This window comes from Neolamprologus brichardi, unplaced genomic scaffold (assembly GCF_056152115.1).
Source record: "Neolamprologus brichardi isolate AB-2024 unplaced genomic scaffold, ASM5615211v1 NODE_ptg000084l+_length_38058_cov_1, whole genome shotgun sequence".
Classification (NCBI taxonomy): Eukaryota; Metazoa; Chordata; class Actinopteri; order Cichliformes; family Cichlidae; genus Neolamprologus; species Neolamprologus brichardi.
The window spans coordinates 2634-12500 of NW_028270063.1; the positions used below are offsets into that span (position 1 = coordinate 2634).

At 50.5% G+C, this 9867-nt stretch overlaps 1 protein-coding gene across 1 annotated transcript in view; it reads right to left on the reverse strand.

Moving 5' to 3' along the window:
* Positions 1-621: 621 nt before the first annotated feature.
* LOC102794763 (semaphorin-6D-like) overlaps positions 622-9867 on the reverse strand; it is a gene marked incomplete at its 3' end in the record, with an annotated part of 32067 nt that continues 22821 nt past the window's right edge. The window contains exons 16-18 of the mRNA XM_087837059.1: positions 9863-9867; positions 2686-2744; positions 622-699 (exon numbers count right to left, since the gene is read on the reverse strand). The exon at positions 9863-9867 is cut by the window's right edge and continues 73 nt beyond it. Coding sequence (XP_087693185.1) covers positions 622-699; positions 2686-2744; positions 9863-9867 — 142 coding nt within the window. The remainder of the gene's footprint in view (positions 700-2685; positions 2745-9862) is intronic.

A 9867-nucleotide genomic window follows, 5' to 3' on the forward strand; every position in this document is an offset into this window, starting at 1 on the left:
TGACGCGCCGCCGCCTCTCGAGAACACTCAACGCACTCCTGAAAGACGAAGTCGGCTGAAGTCAAGTAGAGCGCCTATCAGCGACGCGCACGCCTGTCCCCTCTCCGGCTTTAATCACAGTAATGCAGCTCCCGGAGCCTTAATGGATTCACTGCGTGGGTCTGCCGGCGCTCTGAATGACAATACGCCGGCTGGCTTCCCAGCAGGACTCCTGACAGGCAGGTAGCAGGCGAGCTGCAGCCTGAATACAGAGCAGGCAGCTGCGTTTGATCTGTGGGGCTGGGAACTAGCGAGGGTAATGATGTCAAACCGCGCGACGAGCTACTGTACGTCAACGGTCAAGCCGGAGCTCGTTAGCAGTGGAGATGATGACGTTCCTCAGAGTCACGTCCTCCAGGTTCCACGCTCGCTGACAGACTTTTTCACTCAAACTCCCATCTGAATAATCTTAAAGTCAGTGCTTGGACCTTCATTAGCGTCAGAAGCAGAAGGTAACAGGACGTATCTGCTCATACTGGCCTGTCCTTACACACACCTTTAATCCGTTTGCATATGTAGGTCACAAAAGGTCATGTTTATACGGTCACTGTGAGGACCCACAGCCCTCTGATCAACACTAACAACAGAAGAAGAAAGGTTTCTTACCGTAGGCGGAGTCGGCGGTGGACTCCTGGTTCCGTGTCGTAGCCAACACGTCAGCTGCACAGATTCAAAATAAAACAGATTCATCTCATTTATTCTCCACTTCACTTCCTGTACCTCTCTGTGTTTGTGCATAGACCTGAGTGTCACACTTCCTGTTTGTTGCTTTGACAAATGGTCACACATGGACCTTACTTGGGCAGGTTGCCATGGTAACTCTTTTTTTGCAGTGAACTGAACAAAGCCATGCTACTCATAGCAGATTTCTACTTACAGTGCTGCTGCTCTTATTTTGAAAGTTCAACCCAGACCCCTCTCATCAGACCTGCTGACAGAAGCTGAGCTGATGGATTAGAGATAATGTGTGTGTGTGTGTGTGTGTGTGTGTGTGTGTGTATGGACAGGTGGGTGAAAGATGGATTATAGATAAAGAAAGGATGGATGAAAGGATGGATGTATGGAGAAATGGATTGGTGGTTGGGTGGATGCATGAATAGATGGATGGATGGATGAATGGATGGGTGGGTAGATGGATGAAAATGTCGCCTTGAGGCGACATTTGTTGTGATTTGGCGCTATATAAATAAAATTGAATTGAATTGAATGAATGGATGGATGAATAGCTAGATGAATGGATGAATAGATGAATAGATGGATCGATGAATGGATGGATGGATAGATGAATGGATGAATGGATGGATGGATGAATAGCTGGATGGATGAATGGATGGATGGATGAATAGATGAATAGATGGATCGATGAATGGATGGATGAAGAGATGGATGGATGAATGGATGGGTGGGTGGATGGATGAATGGATGGATGGATGAATGGATGGATAGATGAATAGATGAATGGATGGATGGATGAATAGATGGATGGATGAATAGATGGATGGATGTATGGATGAATAGATGGATGGATGTATGGATGAATAGATGAATAGATGGATCGATGAATGGATGGATGAATAGATGTATGGATGGATGAGTGGATGGATGAATAGATGGATGGATGGATGGATGGATGAATGGATGGATAAATAGATGGATGGGTGGATGGATGGATGAATAGATGGATGGATGGATGAATGGATGAATAGATGGATGGATGAATGGATGGATGAATAGATGGATGGATGAATGGATGGGTGGGTGGATGGATGAATGGATGGATGGATGGATGAATGGACGGATAGATGGATGGATGGATGAATGGATGGATGAATAGATGGATGGATGAATAGCTGAATAGATGGATGGATGAATGGATGGATGGATGAATAGATGAATCGATGAATGGATGGATGGATAGATGAATGGATGAATGGATGGATGGATGAATAGATGAATAGATGGATGGATGAATAGATGGATGGATGAATGGATGAATAGATGGATGGATGGATGGATGAATAGAAAGATGAATAGATGGATGGATGAATGGATGAATGGATGAATAGATGAATAGATGGATCGATGAATGGATGGATGGATAGATGAATGGATGGATGGATGAATAGATGGATGGATGAATAGATGAATAGATGGATGGATGGATGGATGAATAGATGAATAGATGAATAGATGAATAGATGGATTGATGAATGGATGGATGGATAGATGAATGGATGAATGGATGGATGGATGAATGGATGAATGAATGGATGGATGAATGGATGAATAGATGAATGGATGGATGGATGAATAGATGAATAGATGAATGGATGAATAGATGGATGGATGAATGGATGAATAGATGGATGGATGGATGGATGAATAGAAAGATGAATAGATGGATGGATGGACGGATGAGTAGATGGATGAAAGGATGAATAGCTAGATGGATGTTTGCAGGGATCATTGCAGTGTCTGAGTTGGGGACCTTCTATAGAACCAGTCTGGTGGAACCGTGCAGGTAAGCAGGACCCTCGGTCCACACAAACACGCATACAGCTGTTATCATGCGCACTGTGGGTGTAGCACTGTGGGTGTAGCACTGTGGGTGTAGCACTGTGGGTGTAACCTGCAGGTTTATCTCACCGCGGCAGCTGTCCGGATGAAACGAGTGGTCGCCCTCGATATCCTGCTCAAACCCCGCCCTGCAGACACGGAACAAGGAGAGGGAGGAGACGACAATCAGGACGGTGAAACATCGAACAAAGCCAGACGCGGCGCTGCTGGTTACTGTTGCCGGGGAGCTTAATCAGTGACAGGTGACGGGACAACATTTAATCAGATTTTGTCACATGGTTCATCTGCAGCACACGGCTCCGTGCGAAGGCCACAGGAGCTCGTCCAATTAAAGGGAGGAAGGTCGTCCAGCCCGAAGACAGACGGGGACGAGAAGTGACCATGAAACACACACGCGCACAGTATCAGTAAAGCTGCTGTAAATGAAGTCATTTACTTTCCGCTCAGCGTCTCCTGCTCGCCGTTTTGTCCCTGCTGTTTACCGTCTCTGACTCCATCACCACCAGCGCCTCCACCTGACCTTCAAATCCATTTTTAAAGAGGCAACAAATCAGGATTTCACAGCCACACGGGACAAAAAAGTGGAGAGAGTAACGCCGTCCTCGCTGCTCGCCACACAGACGCCAGTGGGCTGTTAGAAAGATAAAACATGTCAACACAGGAGCGAGTTTCCCAACACTCCCAGTCCAATCAACGCGGCGTGCATTCCTCCCAGCTGTCCGCATCACCGACACGTCTGATGAATCCCAGGAGAGCGTCTCCGCCCGGGCCGTCAGCAGCTTTCACTGACTGATGTGTCACGCCTTCACGCACGCACACGCCCATGATGTCGCCGCCTTCACACCATCCGTGTGTGTCCTACGCTCCTCTGACTGTGAGACTGGATCGGCCTCAGCACGAGGACTAAGGTCGTCCACAGCAATCGCTCGGGAGGGTCATGATGGTGGCAGCAGGAATGATCACCATGGAGACGATGCTGAGAGGAAAGCTGGGACGCGTATCCAAGTACGACCCGCTTTCAGCAGCTGTTGTGCCTGCTGCTGCGACTCGCTACCAGCCGTGTGAGCGTCCGCTCAGCTGATCTGCTCAAACACGCACAGCTACATAACCAACGCACGCCCGACTTCCTCGCACGTGACCCTGAGCTTCAAAGGCCTCAGGTTAACGGCAGTCGGACAGACGGGCCATCTTCAAACGCTCAGCAGGAAATCTGAAATCTGTCAGCAGTTATTACCGAGCCGCTCTGCCAGCGTCCGGCGCTCAAAGCTTTTCTTCCAAACAACAAGAAAAGCGAGCCAGCATCGACAGGAAGCCGGCGCAGCGTTTCCAGGTGTTGGAATCCTGGGTTTGCCACGCTGCTGCGATCTGTGACAGAAGCATCCATCAGCCCGATCGCGCCGAGCCGAGTTCATCTGGCACGCGTGTTTCCAGCTCTTTACCACGCTCTGCCCGTACGGCCAACACGCCTGCTGGTTGGCAGCTGTCCGGCAGCTGCTCGCCGTCTTACTCTCTTCCTCCGCTTTGTGTCTGATGGATTCATCACTTACTGACAAACACACAAAAAGAGGCATTTGGGTGAATGTTCACTGTTTACAACAACATGTGACCAAACATGCAACACTGTCACAGCCACAGAGGGAACACGGCGAGTTTCCTGAGGCGCCGAGACGTTTTCCATGCTTCCCAAACCTTAAATGAAGCGAACGCTCACCACAAACCATGTGACAGCGTTATCATTGCCCAGGTGTGTCAGAGAGAGGAACAACGGGGAGCACGTGAAGAAGACTGCACTCCCAGAACGCCACAGGAAAGAGCTGCGACGGAGACGCCTCCTCCACGCCTCAGTGTGTTCACGGGAGATCGACCAGCAGGTGATGGATGCGGCCTGACGCCACCCGAGGGCTCTGGGTGGCGTCTCCTCACGCGTCACCTGCAGGCCTCTAAAACACGTCGCTGTAAAACGTGCTGGTGACCTCTGACACCTGTGTTCCTCTTCTTACTACATCTGAGAGGGAAGGACGGCGCCGGCACCTCAGGCGCGAAGATACCGTCAAACGGCTCAGCCGAGCCGGGGAGCGATGGACCACCTCTGACATCATCCTCAGCTTCACGAGAGCACCGAAGCTCAGCCACGCAGACCCACAGCGCTGTAAGCCGTCACACGTGGGAACGTGTCTGCTTCCTGTGTACACAGCGAGCACGCGCTCCCTCCTCGCTCAGACCGTCTGCACGCCAGAGAGATAAAACCACACCACCCAAAAAAGTTGGATGAATTATGGAGGAGCGGGCGCTGCAGAACATTCGTTCAACTGAATTTATTATGAAGTATTTTGCTCGCGCTTCCTCGTCGCTCTATATTTACCTCTGCGAGTGTTTTCATTTCGCGAGCCGCCCCCGCGCTCGCTCCAGCTTCCACCAGCGTGGGCTGAGCTGTAAGTTAGGAGCGAGAACAGGAGGAGGTCGCTATAAATCCCAGCCGCGTTCAGGCACCTGAACGCCTCGCTCACGCAGAGGGGCGCGCCTCGGGGGAGGAGGGGATGGAAATAGACTCCGTCAGTCAGCCAGAAAACGCCGCTGATGCTGAATGGCGTTTTGGTGCTGATGGCGTGGAGGCAGGTCGGGCATGTGCGGCTGAAGAACACAAATGTGTACGTAGGCGCTTTCACAGCATCGCTGTTACTTCACGCCCAGGACGGAAACGCTGCTGGCTCTAATAAATATTTGGTTCCAGCGCAATTTCACGCCCGCCTGTACTGCCGGCCCCGCCCACCTGTGCCGCCGGCCCCGCCCACTGCTGCCCGTCATTGATGAACGGTCCTCCATGTGACCTTTCCCAGCCGGGATGTCAATCACATCCAAACACAGCAGGCACCGCGATGCCGACCAGAGCAACGGTGGAACCATCAGGACTGAACCTGGACCCGCTCAGGTGTGTCTGCTGCAGGTGTTTGTGCCGTGAGGAGGCCGCAGCGTTCGTGTGAGGCGACACGGCGTGCTGCTTGTTCGTGTGAGGCGACACGGCGTGCTGCTTGTTCGTGTGAGGCGACACGGCGTGCTGCATAAGACATGCAGACTGCAGGAGCAACGTTAACCACCCACCTGAGCGACCCAGCCAGCTGTTCCAGCTGCTGTCGTTTTATGACGTCATCAGTTGTTGCTACAGTAAAGTGGGCAGACCTGTGAGGGTCACTGATGCTTCATCGATCGTGTCGTTGACATGGGGGGAAGGTGGAGCGGCGTGAACATGGCCGAATCTGAGAGCGCCCCCTAAATATCTGAGTTCAGTTTGGATTTTAACCCTTTAAGACCGACCATAGAACCAAGTCCTCCAGAGCTTATATTATATGTTTACATGCTGTGGAGCCATTTCTGGGAGCATTTCAAGTTGCTATACATCAATACAACCATTATAGCCCAGATTTTAATAATATGTCTGCATTAAGTGCATAGTAATTACATAAATTGCAAAAAAGTGCAATAAACTACAAAAAAATTGAAAATCGTTTTTGTTTTTTTAACATATATTTCTAGTTAGAGAAATTTAAGAGGCTTATCCCTCAAAACTGTAAATACAAAAAAGTTGCACAAAATAGTTTCCCACCACAGGAAATTTATTTTGAGTGTCTTCATAGTTTTATTTTTGAAATTCACCAATTTTTATATACTGCAGGAAAAACGAAAATAAATATTATAATGCAAATTTGCAAAAAAGCAGCATATGCATCAAAATAAACTATTTCCAGCAGTGCAATATGAGTCCTAAGCATCCCAGAAACCACACAGAAAGTCATAAAGTCAAACATAACTTTTAAAAACACCAGTATAGGCTCGTGAGGCCCTGATGGTAAAAAACTACATTTCCGCGAAAATGACGTCACTTCCTGTTTCGGGCAGGTCATGGTGGACATGCGATAGTTCACGCTGACGTCTATTCCAACGTAGGAAGTGTTACAAACAGCTGATCGGATCGGCAAAGCGTGTTTCTGGAATATTATGTTTTTGTTACTGCGCTAGCTCACGTGGTTGCAGAGCTACCGGGATTTAAAAATAATTACGCAAAACAGAGCGTGCTGCTCTGACCGGCTTTAAAGAGTTAAACCACATGGATGTTTCTACCTGCCTCCTCCTGCTGTCCTGCTTTAGTATTCTGCAGCTGCTTCTCCATTTTCTGCCGTCACATGGAGTTATATAAGCTGCTAAACTTCCTCTTCCCTCATCCCTTCTTCTCCCCGGAGGGAATCTGTTACTTTTCAGCAGAAGTTTGAGGAGCTGAAACTCCTCCAGCTCTGCAGGAACACCTCTGAGAGCAGAAGCTGCAGCTCAGCCTGCGGCAGGTGTGCGGCTTCAGGCTGCAGAGGTTTCTGCGTGCTCCGGTTTCAATGACACGTCCATCAGCTTCAGTTTCAGCAGAGCAGTGAGAAAATAATGAGACAAAAACAGGCGAGTGGAATGACTCAGCACCAAAACTCTCTGATCCTGAAACAATGCTCAGCGTCCACATTTCTGACTGCACGTGAACGCCTCGCCGCGTCAGGAAGACGTTTTAAACATCCTATAAAACGCCGCCGTCAGCAGAGTCAGCGCTGTGGTCCTCCACAGATATCCATCCCCGACTTTAAACAAGACGAACCCATAAAAGCTGCGGTGACCAAAGTGCTGAGTCAGAGCGCCGTGAATCTCTCCGACCCGGCTGCACGTCTTCCTGACACAGATCTCTTCCTCTGTCTTTGTGCTGCTGCTCCTCTCTCATCTTCCTCCTTTCCACCTCTTGCATCACAGCTTCGCCTTGCTCTCCGTTTCCTTCCTCGCTTCCTTTTTATCTCACCCCGTCCTCTCTGCTCTGTCTGCATGGCAACGCCCGCCGCGTGTCGTTCACGCTGCTGTGGCGGAGATCATCTGTGTCACTTCCTCTAAACACCGTTTGCACCAAAACCATCTGTTTGCACCTCCATCATCACCGCCATCTGAGCAGGACGCCATCATTTCCTGTCAGCAATATGATGGTCATCGTAAATAACCACCTGCAGCGTCTGCGGTGTGACAGCTCAGGACGCCGAGCGTGTGAGTGGACCACAGTGAGGCGCAGCTAGGCAACGAGTCTGCACGGCGGTATGCTGTGCTGAACAGAGCTCAGATAAAGTGATTTTAGGTTAAATGATGACGTCGTACACCTGAAACACATCGAGCCCGTCTGCACGTTTGTATGGATGTAAACAAATCAGCCGCAGGGCGAGCTGGAGGAAGCACGGCGGAGTGCAAACACCCTGCCGGCGTTTTGCTCCCAGGCGAGCGGCTTCCTGACTCGAGCCTTTCTTATGAAGTGTGCTTGGAGGTCCCTGCAGACGGCACACGCTCACAGGAAACAAATATTCCTCGTGATAGAGAGAGAAAGGCTCGGTGCTGCAGAGCACACGCTCAAATGAGTGTGAAGGGAAAAATTAGCATCGGCGTTTCCAGCGAATCCCTGACACGTCCAGAGAAAAAGTACAAAATGAGGTTAGGAAAGCGTGCAGACTGTAACGCGCCGCCGCGTTCATCGTGCGGAAACTGACTCAAGTGTTTCTGCAGGAAATACCTGAGTTATTCCACATGTGCAGACCAGATGTTTGCTCAGACGGATCCGACCAGAGCTTCATCTTCACATGCTTTCATCCTCACATCGTTCACTGAACACAGCTTTATTTTGAAAAGCTCCGTTTGCCTTTGTGAAACAAGGACGGCTCGTTTCTCCACAGGCGCAGAAAGTGTCTGATTTTATCTGCGTGAATGAAAATGAGACACCAGGACACACTGACGCTGGAGATTCCTGCAAGAGCTCCGGTTTCACAGTCTGGGATGTTTCCACTCACTTCCTGTGGTCGTTCTCTCGCCTGCGTCTGCGGCTCGTTCCTGCAGTCAGGAGGACCTGATGATATTACAGCGGCTGAAACACGCCTCCCCCGACCAGCATATGAAAACAGCATCAGATCGATCTGTGGACGCGGCGGACTAACCGACGCCGCGTCCACAGATCGATGGATCGATGGCCCTGAAGAGCTGTGGAGTGGGCGCGAGCTACCTGACACTGTGGACCTATTGATTAGGAGATGAACACACCGCCGTGTGTGTTTAGGCTGAGATGGTTAAAGCTGGTAAACAGGCTTGCCGTCTTCCATTTACAGTGTTTTTGCTGCTGGGCAGGGATTGGCCGAGGCAGCTCTCACATCACCGATTCTCCCTCAGCGTTTCACGCGGCGTCTCAAACGGGCGTTTTTCGTGGCCGTCCACAGTGCCGCGGGGACTCACTGCTGCAGTTTGTGCTTCAGCCCGACGCCGCAGACGCCGCAGAGATCAGCCTCTCTGATCGGAGGTGAAACGTGTTCACGGCGTTCCTCTGACTCACGCCTCTGCGCTCTCTCGAGGAGCCTGCGAACCTCTCAGCGCCGCTTTGTTTGGGGCTGAACGAGCTTCCTGAAACGTTTCACCTGTCGACAGGCAGCTGACAGAGAGGACCGGCTCGTCTTCGGTTTAACGATGATGACGTCACAGTAAACAAGACAGACTGTATATGAAAGATGGACAACATCACCGTGGCGCTGGTGTGATGGTTTCTAACAGAAGCAAACATTTCTCACCACACACAGATACCTGTGAGTATCATCCTATCAAAACCCTCGAAGTTCATTCAGCAGACCTGGAGCTCCGCCTCCGGTAGCACAGCAACCTCACAGCAGCCCTGTGATTGGTCAGATTACCACAAATGCTCCAACGGGCTCTAACAGCACCAACACGAGCCGCCTGTGTCACCATCCACCTGTCGGTCACAGAGGCCACGCCCCTCACCATAGACCAAACGTGTGCGCCTCTGCTGGACATCAGAGGAACTACAGCTGATTAGCAGCTTCATTGTGAGCCTGAGAGGCTGTCACTGGTTCAAAGGTCAACACGCCTCCTGTTTCACCTGTGCGATGATGTGAAGCAGAAGTGTTTGAGGGAAGCTGACGGAGTAAATCACCTGACTTCTCTGAGACAACGAGCAGCTCGACTCCTGACAACTGTTACAGATTTACACGAACACGGTGCAGGCGCCACGTTTCCCCGCCGTCCTCTCTCTGAGAGGCGACATCTGTGATGTACGAGGCGGGCAGAAATACGGCCCGAGACATCAGAGCTTTATTAACCATCGGATTGATGGAGGCTGAAAGGAGGCGGAGCAAAAAGGAAGAGATAGAGCAGCACAGACACAGAAACAGGAAATAATACGTACTTGAA